General features: G+C 42.4%; 1 protein-coding gene and 1 pseudogene across 1 annotated transcript in view; both read left to right on the forward strand.

Annotated features, from left to right (window-relative positions):
• The window catches only part of Herp (Homocysteine-induced endoplasmic reticulum protein), a 63,831-nt gene extending 45,966 nt beyond the window's left edge, over positions 1-17,865 (forward strand). Inside the window, exons 9-10 of the mRNA XM_072287769.1 lie at positions 297-432; positions 9,866-17,865. Of these exons, the coding sequence (XP_072143870.1) occupies positions 297-432; positions 9,866-10,045 (316 nt within the window). The 3' untranslated portion in view covers positions 10,046-17,865. The remainder of the gene's footprint in view (positions 1-296; positions 433-9,865) is intronic.
• On the forward strand, positions 7,365-8,938 carry LOC140217309 (tigger transposable element-derived protein 4-like; annotated as a pseudogene).
• Positions 17,866-18,291: the final 426 nt, after the last annotated feature.

Raw genomic sequence — 18,291 nt, forward strand, 5'->3', positions numbered from 1 at the left:
GCTGCTCTTTTCTTTTCTCTCTTTGCTGAAGTCACATTGGTAAACGAAATTGGTGTTCCTTGTGCAGTACAGTGCAAAAGAACAAGTTTCTGTTCTGATTTTCTTGTCGGATTACCTTTCTTTTTCCTTTTCATTCAAGTGGATGTGTACTGTCAGTTTCTGTTAAACTGTAGTATCGATATGTACATGCTTTTGAAGTTCTTGCCAGGTGCACTTGACAGTTCTTAATAGTCTGGTAAATTGTTGGCTCAGTATGCTGCAACGCCTGACAGGAGTCTGCACTTTTTCCTCCACAGGTACCAAGGAGGCTGGTTTGCAGCTCCACGGCAGCCACAGCAGCCAGAGCGTGGGCACGACCGGAATCGTGCGAGAGAGGCCAACCAGCAGCAGCAGGCAGACCATCCTGCTGCCGAGATTCAGGAGAGACCACAGGTTAGGCATAAAAGCTGCTGTCGCAGTGTTTCACTTCATGCTGCATGCTTTGTTCTGTAGCTGCATTGGTGATTTTGAGAGTACATAAAGGCAGGGATCAGCTTGGGAAAAATGGAAAAGAGAACAAGTTTTCGAATGTGTAGGTTTTACATAGTTTCAGTATTTCTTAGCTGGAAAGTGGGCAAATCCTCTAAAGATTAGCCTTGTTGGCCAAGTTAGCAAGGTATTTATAGAAATCAAAAAAAAAAAAGCTATACTGCCCATTCCCATTACATCATCAGCAGATCTGCATATACAACGTACTTTCACATATAATAGACCGTTCTTATCACTGACTTTGGTGTTCCTATATTATTATTCCTGCAACAAGTTCCACTTCTAACCCTTTCAGTTTTTTCAGAAGGGACGCAACCACAGTGTCAAGTTTTTTTCTATGATAGAGTAAAATGTGGGAAAACACCATAGAACGACAGACAGCTGAGCTAGTTGGTAAGGATTCGTTATGCAAAAAAGACGTGAGGCGTGCAGACATCTTTTTTGCATAGTGGGAAAACAACACACTGAAACAATGACACGAACCTCCACAAGCAGAAATGTGAGCCAGAAGTGGGGTGCCTGGCCATGGCACAGTAATAGAGCCATGGAGGTGCAGCCAGGTTAATCAACTTTTTCTGGGGGTGTGTTGGCAGCTTTGCACTGTTTGATATCGGCAGTGGCCGCTGTTTTTGTTCAATGTAGACATAATTTTTGAGATATATTATCTTTGTAACTTTACGGGATTCAGAAATTGTTTGATACAAGGGATAATTTTGATGTGAATAGGTTCGAAGTAGTCGGGGTGGACTGTATACGAGTACGTGTGCATCACACGTCCTTGGTTGGGGTTATAATCACAATGCAGTCCACGTCTATTATAACGCATCCGCATACGACATACTTAGGGATTTAACAGACCATAGTTCTCACTTAGTCTGGTCTGCCTATATTATTACTGCAAAAAAATTTTGCTTATAACGGGCCCAGCTATAATGGACTATTTTCTACAATGGATAAAATTGTGTGCAAAATTTGTCTAGATGAGGCACATACAATGCACTTTACTGAAGCAATGTGTGCGTGAGGCAGTGCACTGGCACACAACAGTTTTCCAGTCATTTGCAAAACATGCAGAAATACACTTTCTCTTAACCCTTTGAGGGTCGAATTAGTTGCAAAAAAGCTTTCCCAGGTGGTCTATTGCGGATCTTGAATGTACAAAATGTATAAAGTTGGGAATAAATAGTAAAAAAAAATTAGGAACAGTATTTTGGTGTCGGCATCACTCAGAACTGCAAAATGTTCAGTATTATTTCAGAGTGTTGTTCTCCTTGAAACATGGTTCTACGCACAGTGCCTTATCGCAGTCTGCACACCTAAAATGCGTGTCTGTTCTCCTCTTGGAGCAACGAGTTGTGTTGGCGCACACATGACATCTTCTCTGCGTGCGGCTGCCTTGGGCAGAGGTCTGAGGCACCCTCTCGTGTAAGCGCGTTGCTGCAGAGAGCGAGAATACCTCGTGAGCGGTGGTGGTAAACAAGCTAAGAGCAGCGCCAGTCAAGATAGAAATCAACTTCTGCCACCCCTGCAAGAGAGTGCCGACAAAGAGAAAAATCACGTTTCGCGCGTTGCCGCTGATTCTTTCTCGTTGTTTTCTTCCAAATCAGAATTCATCAACACATCATAAATCCCTTCATCTGTCAAAGTGCAGGACTTGCCACACAGGTTCACCATAGCTGCCCTGCTGAAGCCATGGTCACTGAACCATGCCAACAGAATACTGAAACATTTGCTCCACCTGCTATCAGAAATCTTAACCCTTTCAGGATCAATGACGTAAATATATGGCGCCACGAACAAGTCCAAAATGGTCGATGCCATATATTTACGACGCCATCTGTACATTCGAAAAGTGCGCCAATTTCCTAACTTTTTCTTTCATGGCATGTGCTGTCATTATGTGGGAATACAGGAATCTTTTTCTCGAGCTTCCTTCTCTCGGTTCTCATTGCATGGTTTGTTTGCTCCGGCGCGTCTATATACTACCGCTCACGCAGTGGCGTGCGCGTCTGTGGGCGCTGGTTTGGGTTTGGGAAACCGCAGGCGGTTTTGGTTTCTTGCGCTCCAAGCCTTGAACTACCGTATTTACTGGCATAATGATCACACTCGCGTAATGATCGCGCCCCGAACTTGTCGTAGCGATATGTCGTGTGCCAAGTCTAGCTAATGATGATCGCGCTTACCATCTGTCAAATGCTACGCGAACGACTCTTGAAGATATACCAAGCATTCTGCACGCACCAAACATTCCTAAGCAAATGTCCCATTTCATTCCTTTCATCACCTTCTGCACTTCCATGAAAAAAAAAAAGACAACCAAACTTGCCTCGGCTTTATTATTTGTAGGCTTCATAATGGTTTTGGTCAACAACAGCAACATAAAAGGCGCCTTTCGAGTCTTCTCGTCTGCACTCGTGGGCACGCAACAAATCGTGAGCGGCAACGATAGTGGCCACATTTACACTGATACGTTAGAAGTGTACCCTATTAATACGCCGACGCTTGTAACGCAGCTAAGATATTCCCCCCACCCTTAGCAGAAACGTGCCCTATTAGGATAGCAGTGAAGACAAATGCCGCAGTTTTCCCAGCATGCCCGCCATGGGTTTCTGTCACTGGCAGCTAAGCGCGCCCATCTCTGTTTCTGTCCTCTCAAAGTGGACATGGCTACGTTATTGTCGCAAACTTGCAGATATTAACGATATTATTCATTACTGATACGGAAGAAACTGTTTCAATGCGCGTAATGTACCCACGAGAAGAAAAATCATCTCATTCGGCGCATTCGGCTTGCTCCGCTGGCCGCCATTTCTGTTTTGGTGTCCCACACTGACAGTAGCAGCCGCCTGCTTGTTGACCCATTGTCATCCCACAACAAATGTGGGATGAAAAAAGAAAATGTTTCTTTTCGCGGGAAATTTAACCCGCGCAATGATCACAACCCTAAATTTGCGTAAGTTTTTTTGACAGAAAAGTGCAATCATTATGCAAGTAAACACGGTATGTGTATAACAATGCACGAAATTTTTAATTCTTCTAAGTATATTTCCTTTTTTTATGGTTGTTATTTATGAATAAACAGTACATTATACCAACGCAGAATATTTTTTTCTCACTTTACGGTCACCTTAGAAAAATTACAGTAAATTGTTTTTGAAATAGGTCCCTCTGAAGAATTTAAATGTGCAATAAAGAAAATCGACCCTGAAAAGTTAAGTTACAAATTTTGTGTGTTTCCATAGATGGAAGAACAGGTACACAATGTTCTTTTTTTGTACGAGGTGCTTCTAGAGAGGCAGGGAGTGCACTGAAAACACAAAACGAATGTACTGTACTCGGAAGTGGCAATCATAGTGCCAGAGTTATCTTGGGAGTGGCAGTGAGAGGGTCATTGTTAGGGGTGTGCGAATAGTGATTTTTGAGACCGAATCGAATATGAATCAAATAGTGCCAGAAGCAAATCGAATCGGATATCGAATCCTTTTCAAGTATTTTTCGAATAATGAATAGCCGTTATCACAATAGAATACGATGTTCACATCCCAATATACAAGTTCGTAAGTTTCTGTCATTATGTAGTACGTTATGAAGCGTTTTTTCTTAAAAGCACAGATGGAGAATTAGGAGCAAAGAAGTTTCTTCGCATGCACAGGGCTCTTAAATGAGTGCAAATTATCGCTACTTAAGTGGCGTAGCCTGCTCCAATAGGGAAGTTCTCTTGTTTTATGTCTGTACTATGCTCACGGGGGTGAAAATCTACCATATTTTTGTGTGTTTATTTGGGTGCAGTTGACGTGAAATATTCAAAAAGTATTCGAAATATATTCACATTTACTAATAGTGACTATTCAATTCATTATTTGAAAGTTTCGAATATTTGCACACCCCTACCTCATACCACAACTCCCATTTGCACAAGACCTTCGACAGTGGTCATCACTTGTCATGAAAGATAAAACTAAGACATCACTTTATTCTGTCAGCTACTGTGTGCTATGTAAAAAAAAAAAAAAAAAAAGTTGTAGTCAGTTTGTGTTGACTGCAGGCCCACCAGCAGGGCAGGCAGCTGACTGCAATGGCAGAAATATTACTTGGACCCATTTTCTCACTGTCAGGAAAATCGTGCCATTGTGCAGTAAACTGCCCTTTGTCAGCAGCCAGTGTCCAGGAAACAGTGGATAGCAAGACACTGTGTGGCTAGCATGTGTACCATTATCGTAAATTAATTTTTTTACTCACTGTCTTCTATGTTTTTTTTTTCTGTTGCTTCCGGGTGTCAAGATAGTTTTCATGAATACAATTACGCTGCTGCCAAAAATTTATGCCAGCAATGAAGTAGAATATACTTGGTCACTGCAATCTTAGCTCTGTGTTTCTTTGGTTAAAGGGACACTACAGGCAAATATTAAGCCAAAGTGATAGATTAGTGCTTGAGAACCTCTAAGGAGTCAATATTATCACAAACAGAGCCTTAATGATGGAGAAATTGAGGTAAATGCAGGGACATGGTTAGAGACTCCCTCGGGACATTCAAGTACTTGCCCAATGACGAAAGCTCTCCTCAGTTGAATTCTGTCACTAGTACTCAACCACTCGTTGCAAAAAACATCCATGTTTTGTATTATACAATGAAATAAAATGCTACTCATCCAGTTCTATTTCATTTTTAGAAAAAAAAGAACTCGTTGAAATTACCCTTGACAACTATGCAGACAGTCAAAAGGCTTCGTTCTTGCTCAACTCCGCGCTGCCCATGCTTTTGCATTTTAATAGTTTAGTTATCGCATAGTGCTGCACTGGTTTTGCCGGCTCACGAAACTCGCACAAACTGCAAGTAGCAAAGAATTCAACTTCCATGTGGTGTTGCGGGATGCCCGAACGATCTATGCCACTTGACCAAAAAGCAGCTGCAGCGGCAAATCCACCTGTCTTGGCTCAGTACCGCAATCTGTTGTGTGCCGTTTTGCTCACCAAGGGCAGCAAAGGGTAGAGATGGCGTATGCAACGTCGCCACTCCCCCAGTTGGATGACAGGAGATTTGAATTTCAAAAAAGGTATTCGGACCCTTCAGATGCAATTTTATCGTAAACTAAGTCTTTTTTTGGCACGAAACAAGCGTTGCGAGGTTTCTGGAATGGTGTTGAAACAGTCCACATCAGCTTAGTATTTGCCTTTAGTGTCCCTTTTTAAGCTCTGTGTCACCAGGTAGTGCCACCACTCTGGTCACTTGCGTTTATACACCCCCGCTCACCCGTCAATCCGCCCGATCGGCCTGTATGTACCGCAATATCCGACATGTTAAATCTCTTTTACTTTAGGCTGGGCTGTGCAAAATCATTTTGTGGCTTTATTGGCTTTATGCCCACACATGAGCTTATGCCGTTCTATCCAGCAAGCACACATAATCTTGGTAGGCGTTTGCGGTAATTGCTGGCCGATGGCTCGCAGACTCAAACTCCGCTTCATATATGTGGCCATCAATCCAACCCATGCACGTAATCTTGCACCAATTCGCCAATGTGGTCTACTTGGTACAAACGTTTCAAGGGCAAACTTCCTGCAATGGCTTGCCACCGGCCACACCTGCCGGCTAGGCCTAACTAGCACTGCTTTGTCGGAGTCTGCAACCAAAATTGCAGTTTGGTCAGGTTTGGTGCCAAGTACAAGATCTGGTGACGCCATTGTCCACAGGACTAGTGCCATGTAGTAGTGGCTTGCAGAAATTAAAGTATACATGTTACGCTTAGTGAAATTTTTTTCCAAAATGAAGGTGCAGGTCTTGCACAAGGGAGGCCTTACATGAGTAAGAATGGTACTGTAGCCAACCGATTTTTCGGACTCCAAAAATTCGAACTTGATGGATATTCTGGACTTCATAAATGCACTATCAGGGTTCCCATAGAGCTAATGCATTTTCGCGACTGATTTTTCGGATGACATCAAGCCAGAAGTTCGATTTTCCTGACAAAATGTGCCGCGACAAGCCAGCACTATGGGTCATGGAGGACGCCATTTTGAATCTTGAGCCACCTGACTAGCTTCGGATCTTCCGCGAAGTGGCTTGAATCGGTATAGTAATTTTATTAGCAAGTATAGGAGGCATCCAAATCCACGCAGCAACAACGGCCTTACAACGGCCTGTTGTAAGAAACATCGACCTTAAAGGCCATGCTTTTGCCTGTAGCCTGCGGCGGAAGCGATTTTGAGAGCCGGAAACCGGTCATGCGCGGCCAGTTTTGGACACCACCTATGAACGCCAGGTGATGCTCACGATAACCACCATCATCATCGGTTTTGTCTCGGTGTTGTAGGTGGTGTCGCGCTTGTTTTCGTCCAGCAGTGATCTGCCGGCTTTTATCCAGTACAATGCAATTGAAATCATCGCCTGCCATCACTAGCCGTCGTACAACATATCATCACTATTTTAGTGTGTTGCGGCCGTTCATTCAGAGCAACGCCAACGTGTTTTCGACGCCATGGCCCCTGCTTTTCACCCGTCTCCACTGAATGTGTCGAGGAAGCGTGGAGAATATTCAACAACGACGCTGGACAAGAAGGCCGCCATCATCAGGCTGATCGAGCAAGGACGGACCCAAGTCGACGTCGCGAAGGAGTTTAATATCTCCAAACAGACCTCGTCTGATTACGTGAAAAACAAAGAAAAGATCTTGTCTGCAGTCGACCAGTTGCACTGCAAAACTACAAAAAATGACCGGAAAGGACAAGATCCAAAGCTTGAAGAGGCCCTGCAGCTGTGATTGAAAGGAGTCCTAGCAAAGAACCTCCCCGTTTCTGGCAACATGCTCAAGCAGAAAGCCGAGATGCTAACATTAAAAATGGGCATTCAGGACTTCAAGTTCACCGATGGCTGTATCCGTGGGTTTAAGAATAGCCACGAAGTCTCTTTCAAGAAAGTTTGTGGGGAGAGGGGTGCCGTCGATCAGTCTACTGTAACAGATTACCAGACGTGTAAGTTAAAGGCTCTGCTATAAGAGTATGCTCCTGCAGACATTTTTAATTGTGACGAGATAGGTCTATTCTTCAAAATGCTGCCGAACCGTTCACTTTCCTTTACTAATGAGGCCTGCATTGGTGGGAAGCATAGTAAGGAGAGGGTAACTGTCATGGTCGGGGCAAATGCGGTTGGCACCGAGAAGCTGCCCCTTCTAGTGATAGGCCAAGCGAAAAACCTGCGTTGCTTTAAGGGTGCGAAGAACCTGCCTGTGTGGTACAGCAGCAATACAAAGGCCTGAATTACACAAAGCTTGTTCAAAGATTACGTCTGCCGTCTGGACCGGATGTTTGAGTCCCAGAAGAGGCAAGTGGTAATAGTCTTAGACAACTGCATGGCGCACGGCGCCATAAACAACCTGCAAGCTGTTCATCTTGAATTCTTGCCGGAAAATTCAACGAGTATGCTCCAGCCAATGGACCAAGGGGTCGTTAAAAACCTCAAGACGTACTCTGTTTAACTGTTTTCAGCACGCGGCATGCTAGCGGATGCCTGGAAGGCTGTTCAGGCTTCGACGATTGCAAATTGTTTTAGGCATGCTGGATTTTGCAACTCTGAAAAGCCCGTGACCGAAGAGGCAAACAACACCGCTGAAAACATCAGCTCCGGCGAGCCGCTCATTGCCGACTTGTGCAGCAGTGGGATGGACCTTACCGCTGCTGTTACTTTTCACGAGTTTGCCACGACCGATAACAACATAGAATTGTGGGCAGAGCTTATGGACAACGAGATCGTGCACCAGGTGACCGCACCGCCGCAAAGTGACTCCGACTCCGACGACGACACCTCTGGCTGCTCGCAACTATCAATGCTCTCATATTGTTGTCTAGTGTGTATGACGAGAACATGACGCTTGCACAGATGCAAGCAGATGTCGTTACAAAAAGCAGGAATTTAAAACTAGGGACTATTTGCGACTTTTTCAGTCCAGTTTAGCTCTAAAAAAGTTCGGTGTTGCAACTCACGGATTTTTCGGACTGTTCTTTTATTCGGACTATTTTTCGGTCCCCTCCAGGTCCGGAAAATCTGTCAGCTACTGTATTCAATACAATTCACATTACAAAATTTTTATATATTTTGCACATCCTTAGTTATGCATACATATAGTACTCAATACCATATCTTCCTGTTATTCAAGTACGACAGTCAACTTACGTTAATTCAACCCTGACGGCATGGATGAAATTGATTGAATTATCCAGCAGGTCGAATTAAACAAGGTGCAGAAAAATTGTCAAGACACACTGCTGATTTATTTAGCAGGATTTGTTCCAGTTTAGCACGTCTCCGAATCAAATGCGCGCCAACTTTCTATGTATCTAAAGTAGAAAACTAGCATAGACATGACTTAAAGCTCCTAACCAGAATTGAAATGTAATTCACACTCAGTTTTTTTAGAATGGCAGCCGGTTTCCTAAAGTCAGCTTCGCCACATGGTTTTTAAAGTCGGCTTTGCCGCAATAGTCATGTTATGAGCATATGAATGCTTCAAAGGTGGTTTTGGTTTCGTACTAAATTGCACTGCGCAGGCAATTTATGGCCCACTTTAAAAACTAAAGGCGCCTGTTAGAATTCGTTAGAATCGAGTAAATACCGTGATCAGACATTGTGAGGCACAGTTATTGCTTGGACAATCTTCGTATGGCAGGCAGAAAATAGGCATTTTTGACAGTAGATGACGTGGGTTCAAAGCATTCTTTGTCCCTTAATCTCTGCTGAGACAGACGCTGCCACTGAAGGGTTGTTATTGGGGTCACCACATGGGTCAGGCACGTGAGTGCGGACTGGTCAAGTTAGAATTATCCGGCAAATGGCCAGTCTAGGATTGACATAACGAACGCTTAGGCCGATAGAAATGCATGGGTGCCGGCTGGGACCTTTGGTCTGGATCATATTAATCGGAGTCGATTTAATGGAAGTCTACTGTGTGTTTTGCTTCTCAAGACTGCTCACACCGCCCCCTTTTGCTGTGAAACGCCTCTAGAGCCTAAAGGGATAATACACGATGACTAAATTTTAATTTTGAGTAACTGGTATCGATAAATTAGTAATAATGAAAGCTTTATATTTTAGCATCTTTAAGTAAAGTTGCTGCTAAGCAGTTCATTTTAATTGATGATGAGCTTAATACACCAATAAGAGAGAAAAGAGTGTTTGTATTTGCACAGTGTATTGGGGAAAGAAAATTATACAATTGGGCCTATTCACAAAGCAGATAGAAGCAAACACTTCAAGCAAAAAGTAATGTTTATTTGTTGTTTATTACTATTGTCTTCCACTGTGCATTTGTCCTTGCAAGACTAAGCACAATGGGTCTCAATGCAGGGACAGGCTGGCCCAGAGCAACTTGAAGAAGCAATGGACCAAGATGGCAGTGGGGAAGTAGCACCAAACCCACCACCACCAGAGCCTGAGGTGTCACCCATCACAACAGCCTGGACATTTGTGGCAACCTTCTTCACCTCGCTTATCCCAGAACAGCCACCACCGGTTAACGCCAACTGAAGTTCCTCCTCTGTCGGCATTTTTTTTTTCTTTCGATGTTCGATAGAGAGACTTGAATGTTTATAGAGATGGAAAAAAATGCATGGCACAAGGAGCTGTATTAATGAAGCATGTGGCCAAGACACAGTCTTGTGCTTGCCATCTATCTCTTATAAGCTCAGAGCTTCCCTGAAGAATGTACCATTAGTAACATTTGAAAAAAACAAAGGCAAGCTGGTGGTGTGTACCACATATCAGGCATACAGTAAGAGGCCATGTTAAATATCCTTGTTCAGTCTTTTTTCCAAGAGCCACTCCTATACTTTCAGTGTTTCTGTCATGCTAAGTCTAACCTGAGGATAACCCTCTTCGCAGATTATTTGGAGTCTTTTTTTTTGTTGTTGTTGTTGTTGTGTGTGTGTTTGTGTGTGTGTGTGCGTGTGTGTGTGTCTGTGTATGTGCAATATTCATACAACAGGGCCCTATTTCTGAGTATGAGCAAGTGTACGGTGTAATATAGTAGAATCTCGGTGATATGATCTCCGTTTCAAGGTGATACAAATTTGTAAATTTCCCTGGCTTTACTGCATTTTGTGCAATGCTCAAAATTTCGGGCGATACGAACACTTCTCAATGCCATTCCAGATGAAAACCCACAAGCTGAAACTGCTTGCAATAATATGGTGGGAGGGCCATGACAGCAGAAAAATGTTATTGCAGTTAAGCAGGCAAGCTGCGTAGTCTGCCACTCCCTTGAGTGTTGTAGGAAAGGGCTTCTCGTTACTTGATTGTGGAGCTGCTCATTGATGCTTTCACTGCACAGCCTGACCATCAGGCATTCAAGCTTGATGAATGAGCTCTAATGAATTAGCTATGAGTTGTGAGCTAGGAAGTTGGCTCATATATCCGTTCACTTGTGCATTTGCAACAGTTACCTCCTGTGCCTCCATGCTGAGGCAATTGACATCAGAGGCGCACTGCTCTAAGCCTCGACATGCAGTAGCCAAAGTAAGAAAACAGCTCCAGCTCAACTGGTGGCATGTTGCAAGGGGCAGTGTGTGAGCAGATGTTTACTCTTTGAAAACACTAAGCAAAATATGGTGCAGTCAGAAAAGCTTCCAAGGAGTTGGCAGTTGTGAACTAGAAAATGGGCTGAACGTGTCCGTCCAGAGGATTTTTAAAGATTGCAGGATTTTCTTGCAGCTTGGGGAGTTGATGGGTCATCCCTTATTGTCAGGCTACTGTATACACTCAATTCTGCATATACTTCTAACTTTCTGGCTACTGCTCCCAGTAAAACCTCGTTAATTAGGGTTTCACGGTACTGAAAAAAAATCTCAGAATTAACCGAACGTCGAATTATTGAGGGTATCAAAAAACAAATGTTTACTACATTAACACACTTTTATTTACTAAATGAATTGGCAAATCCCATTTCTGTTCTGCACAAAAGCAGTGCAAAAGCTGCCGTTCTCGTCATCTCGTGGCTGATTAGCACTCGCAACGCCAAAGGCCTGGCAACTTCGTTCACAGTACGGCCACGGTGCGCGTCTTCAGGCACGCTTTTCACTACTGCTCGCACATCCAGATTATTTCTTCGCCAGATCGCAGCTCATCACGATGTACGTGGTGCTCTTCATACTCGACAGCTGTGCACTGAGTAAAAATTAAACTACTATTTGCCGCAACCGCTGCGGACAAAACTGCAGCCGCTATTTTCGCGATCATGGACGGCGACTACGCAGTCATGAAGGCACGCGGCTTTGCGCGGCAGTAAATGCAAGAATAAAGGCTTTAAAGGCACAAATAGGCACGAAGCGTTCTGGCATTGCTGTGATTCACGTACGATTTCCACTGACGACTTAAGTGGTGTGAACGTTGCTGCTTCAGTTCAATCGACGCTAACACGATTTTTGCTCTTTTGCGTCGCAAATTTGCAGCGGTCGCCGAGCTCCAAGAGTTGTCCAAATTGAACAATGTACAGCCGTATACGTCCGAATTAACAAGGTTCATTGCATTAAATAATGCATATGCCTGCCGGGACCAAAGGACAAGTCTGAATTATGAGATTTTCCAAATTAACAAGTGTCGAATTAATGAGGTTTTACTGTAATTGAGTTAAATGAATCCAAGTTGCTGGAATATGGCATTTTATAGGTTCATCTGTGTTGCTACGCAGAAGAGTGAAGAAACAGCTTGCATAAGCAGTAATCGCCAAACTGAATTCTTGCAGCATGACGTAGACTCTTGCTGATGCGCCCTTAGTGGTCCGCAAATACATCTCGGATCATTCATCAGGCAAATGTCACATGCCCAACTACAGTCGACTTCCATAATTCGACCTTGATGGGACCAACAGAATTGATCTAATAATCTGGCAAGTTGACAAATTCAAGTTAGACTAGGCAGAAGGAAATTCCCAAATGCACTGCTGCTTTATGTGGCAGTATTTATCCTATACTAGTGCACTTCTGAATCTAATCCACGCCCAGTGTTTAGAAGTTCAAAGTAGGAAGCAATGTACATCCAAATGTAACACGCACCTAACTTTAATATTTAAAAAAATGTAGTATGCCCCCAATTCTGGCAGTGATAAAAAAATGAAATGTGCAGAGTTTATCTTCACAGAATGCAAATGTCATCATCAGCCTAATTTAATGTCTACTGCAGGACGAAGGACTCTCCTTGCTATCTCCAATTACCCCTGTCCTGCGCTAACCGATTCCAACTTGCGCCTGCAAATTTCTTAATTTCATTACCCCACCTAGATTTCTGCCATCCTCAACTGCGCTTTCCTTTTCTTGGCACCCATTCTGTAACTGTAATGGTCCACCGGTTATCAGTCCTACACATTACATGGCCTGCCCGCTCCATTTTCTTCTCTTAATGTCAATTAGAATATCGGCTATCCCTGTTTGCTCTCTGATTCACACCACTCTCTTCCTCTCTTTTAACATTACCCTAACATTTTTCGTTCCATCACTCTTTGCGCAGTCCTTAAATTGTTTTTGAGCTTCTTTGGCAACCTCCAAGTTTGCACCCCATATGTTAGCACCGGCAGAATGCACTGATTGTACACCTTTCTTTTCAATGACAGTAGTAAGCTTCCAATCAGGATCTGGCAATGCCTGCCATTTGCACTCCAATCCATTTTTATTCTTCTGTAAACTTCTTTCTCATGATCAGGGTCCCCTGCGAGTAATTGGCTTAAACGTACTCCTTCACAAACTCTTAAGAGTCTGACTGGCGATCCTGAACTCTTGTTCCCTTGCCAGGCTATTGAACATTATCTTTGTCTTCAGCATATTAAGCTTCAACGCTACTCTTTCACTTTCTCTGTTAAGGTCCTCAACTGTAATTCGACCCCAGTGTTGTTGAACGGGACGATGACATCTGCAAACCAAAGGTTACCGAGATATTCGCCATTGATCCTCACTCCTATGCCTTCCCAGTTTAATAGCTTTAGTACTTTTTCCAAGCATGCAGTGAATAGCATTGGAGAGATTGTGTCTCCTTGCCTGACCCCCTTCTTGATAAGTAACTTTTTACTTTTCTTGTGGAGAACCAAGGTAGCTGAATCTTTGTAGATACTATTTCCCAAGATACTCGTGTATGCCTCCTGTACTCGTTGATTACGTAATGCCTCTGTTGTGACTGCTGGTACCTCTACTGAATCAAATGCCTTTTTACAATCTAGGAAAGCCATATAGAGAGGCTGATTGTACTCTGCGAATTTCACAATTCCCTGATGCGATTCATTGTAGAATATCCCTTCCTGAAGCCAGCCTCTTCTCTTGGTTGACTGAAGTCAAATGTTGCCCTTATTCTATTGGAAATTACCTTGAGGAATATTTTATGCAATACTGAGAGCAAGCTAATAGGCCTATAATTTTTCAATTCTTTCCTGTGGATTCACCTTCCTGTGGATTAGTATAATATTAGCATTCTTCCAGTTGTCTGGTACACTTAAAGTCATGAGGCATTGCATATAAAGAGTTGCAGGCTTTTCCAGCATGATATCTCCTCCATCTTTGATTAAATCGACTGTTATTCCATCTTCTCCTGCCACTTTTCCCTGGGTCACGTCTTGCAAAGCCCTTCTAACTTATCGCTAGTTGTAAAAGGAGCCTCTGTATTCTGTTCATTACTACATGAATGAAGATAGCGTGGCTGCTCTGGGTAATGTACAAGTCAGTATAGAATTCTTCCACTGCTTTTACGATATCTTCTAATTTGCTGGTGATATTACCCTGCTTATCTTTCAGTGCCTACATCTTGGCTTGTCCTGTGCCAAGTTTTCTTCTCGCTGATTTCATGCTGCATCCATTTTTTGCTGCTTCCTCAATCTTTCTCACATTATAATTTCGAATATCCCTTACTTTCTCCTTGTTGATCAATTTTGTATATTGATCAGTTTTGTATTCAAATATATTTTCACGTAATGTTCATTGTCATCACTCTCGCACAGCTTTTCATCACTACAGGCCGCAAATTCTTCATGTGGTACACTGCATTTGATATTGTCAATTTCTTGAATGACTCCACAACAATCGCGAAAGGGATCATGGCCCATGCCTAGACTAACCACTTCACCAGATCGTCATGCAATGCAAGACACCGATACAATGAAATCATATGATGTGGCTCTGTTGCCACTAGCTTAGCGTGTAAAATAACTTTTCTTTTGAATGAGCTCTTGTAACGAAAGCAGCACATTGTCGTCTTGCCGTTACAAACCTACTCGAAAACTTGTTCTGTCGCCATCTTTAATGACTCTGACTCTGACAAGTAGGCTGTTGCCAACACCGCGACTGCAGTTTAGGTTTCATATTTGATTGTAGCAGAAATTTTCAGACCCTTGGAAAAAAACGGTACATGTTTGAATTGGGTAAATATGGTTATCATTTATTGTGAGCTGCCGTCTTGCATTTGAAACTCTATGAAAGCAGGCCAAAAACCGGCATTTTCTACAAGAAATAGCATGTCTGGTGATGCTGTATCCATTGTCCTCTAGAGCTGCCAGGGCAGACGCTGCAGCCATTTGGGTCACACTTTGGATAACTGTGGGGTCGGTCAAGTCCGAATTATCCAATAAGGGCTAATGCTATAAAAATAACTAATGTCTTGGCCCATAGAAAGGTATGGATGCCAAGCTGGACCTTCAATCTGGATCGAATTAACCAAGAAATCAGATTAGCTGTAGTCAAACTAATGAAAGTCTGCTGTATATCAATATACCAATGCGACATTGAAAAAAACAGTGCTAGATTGAGGAAAACTTGGAGCTTTCCATGCTGATGAAATGAAGGGGAAATTTTTGTTTGTTGTGAGGCCCTGCGAGATTTGTATTATCGAGATTCTACTGCACGTAGCTGTAGATTTTCAAGTTGGAAATTGTAATATATGTTGAAGGTCGCATGTTTTTATTTGTACTCTCAAGCATGTATAATTTCAACAAATGGGACAGTTGAAAAGAGTCAAAACAACCATCATGGGCCAGTGCTTGTCTCTTTTCATGTATGTTATATTCTTGAGATTATGTTCTGCAGTTAGTGAGCTGGAAGTTACCCTTACAGGAAGTGCTAGTTATATAGCATATATTTTTCTTTTCAGCCTGTACAAAACATATGTAGCTTATGTGCTACGTGTTGGACAACCACTTTTAGTACAATGCCAGTTTGATAGCGGGCACATTCTCTTTTAAAGCATGCCGCTATGCTGCTGGCTTAGCAGACATAACATTTTTCATCTCCAAGAGATGACCTTGTCAACAAAGGCTTTACACCTCTGCTAAGGTGCTGACAAATGTACAGCTTCTCTAGGGCATTGTAATATACAGCATTGTATATAAGGAATGACTGAGGACAAAAGTGGACGGTGTGATCGAAGCAGTTGCACAAAGATGCCATTTACTGTCCGCATTTGATACTAAAAAGATAAAAGGGGATTTTTTTTCATCTTCTATCTGCTACTGATAACCCATGTCCTGCAAGTTGAAGGTTTACACTGTTGCCTTTAAAAGGGTGTGATAGTTCAGCAAATGTCAGCGCACATTGTTTACTTGTATGCACCCAAGTTTGTCCAAAGTTAACATTGTATAACATGCAGCCCCAGCTTAGATGCTAGTTTTTAAAGGCAGCTGGAAGCACAGGTGCACATTTCTTTTTTCATGAAACAAAGCTAGTGCCATTGTTTGTTATTTGTCACCATGCTGTAGCAAGGACTTTTACTTGGATAAGTGGGGCATTGAGAAATTTAGCACCACCAAGGCAGTTAATTTTAGTGGAGCAACAATGTTTAATTCCCATTGAAGGGAGGATTTGCTATAGCCAGTAGGTGTGCAAAGCCCATGTGATAACTGTATAGCATTTGTTCTTCATCGTGGATGCTTAGAGAAAAAGTTATACAAGTGTGTAAAAACAAATAACTTGTCTTTGAGGTCTCTTTTTTTGTCCTTTTTTTTTTTTCTTTTTTCTTCCACATCGATGTTGGAATGTGGTCTAGTCTGGAGAGGCATTAAATTTATATACGAACATGAAGGAAAGGCATAGCATTGGGGTGCAGAACTGTTAGTGTTCCTGTATATGACCCTATAGTGAGCAAAGTTGCATGTCTTCCTTCCATATGCCATTTGCCATATGTCCTGCCATATGCCATTTGCCGAGCACCGTAATATAATTTTTAATATTACTGTTAAGCGGGAAAGCCTATTGCCACACTACTATGCTGCGCTCAATTTAATGCTGCTGACAGCACCTGCTCTTTTGGTTTGCTGTTTCTAATTTGAGCTGCTCCTGCGAAGTATTTAAGTGTTTGTATTGTCCATAAAATCATTACCACTCCTATGCTATGTCAAACAGAGCTTCTCTAGCACTGCATCTCTATTGGGCACATTCCTATTTCTCTTGGGTGTACACCCCATTTGTGTTGAAATTTAGCCCAGAAACAATGATTTGGAACATCTGTCCAATTTTTGTGATGCCATTTGTGTGGCTTGTTCGGAACTAGCAAGAATACACACTGAATAGCAAGGCCTAAGCAAGCAGGAAAAGACTCTACCTCATCCATGGAATGCAAATGCAGCTGTGTAGCACATTTTGTACAGCCCATGCTGCTAACATGCAGTTTTCAAGGTGGCAAAGTATATGTGTATGATAAATGAGTGCTAGCGGTGTGTTATTAAAATAGCAGTAGCAAATAAATTGCAAATTCTTGTGGTAGTCTTCAAGTATGGCTTCTTGAAGAATGGCTACTTTCTTTCCCAAACAACAATGGATATTACGATGACTGGCTTTCATGCAACTGTGCTCCTAACAGGGAGCATAGACAGGAACTTAAAAAAATTATTTCTGCTGTACCTGTTCAACATAAGGGCATCATCCTTTCCTCTACATGCAATGTGCACTCTCCAAAGCTTACTACTCCTATATACTTTTGGCTTTTTTGGTAGTTTTTTGCAGTTGGTGCATTGGCTGGCACAAGTGCGTCTGCTGTGTAGGATTCGCTGCACATTACCCAAAGAATGATTTTTTTTATGTACATAATGCTAGTCCCTTGTTTGCTTTTCTTTTTTTACTGTGTAATAAAAACGTTTCCACAGTGACTGTTTTTACTGTGCAAATTGTTTGACCTGATAGATGCCCTCTGACATTTCAAGATCTTGCATTTTATTCTGGAGTCTTGTTGAGCATTTAGCAGGCTTACTATCTCAAGTTTGTTGGCAGAAATTTGTGCAGATTTTTTGTCTCAATTAATTTGGACATTAAACATCAAACCTTCAAAATGATCTGCAGCCTTGTACTGCCTGTAGTATATTGCAATAAAATTTCATTTCATTTGAACTATGTGTTAGTGATTTAATGGAAAAAAATATGGGACATTGCTGAGACCTCGCTTTAGATAAAAATTTGCAGAGCAGCAGAAATACGGCGAAGTATACGGTGGGACACAATTTATAGCAGCAGTGCTGTATAATTGGTTCTGGGGATTCTCATAATCTGAGATGTGTAAACAAAACCAGAACAACCATTTTTGTGCACATTACTGTTGTAGTGTTAAGCTAAACTGCCAGCTTCACCTGCACCTGCAAATTCAGGAAACCAAAACTGCTTGGCGAGAAAGAGAATTGAAAACGGAAATATCTTGGTGGGGTCTTCAGCCACAAGATTTTACAGAACATGACATCGGAAAAAGCCGAATATCTGCATAGCCTCCCAACGCAGCCTAGTATTCACATTTACAGCCTCTACAAGTATATGTGAACAACA

This window comes from Dermacentor andersoni, chromosome 1 (assembly GCF_023375885.2).
Source record: "Dermacentor andersoni chromosome 1, qqDerAnde1_hic_scaffold, whole genome shotgun sequence".
NCBI lineage: Eukaryota > Metazoa > Arthropoda > Arachnida > Ixodida > Ixodidae > Dermacentor > Dermacentor andersoni.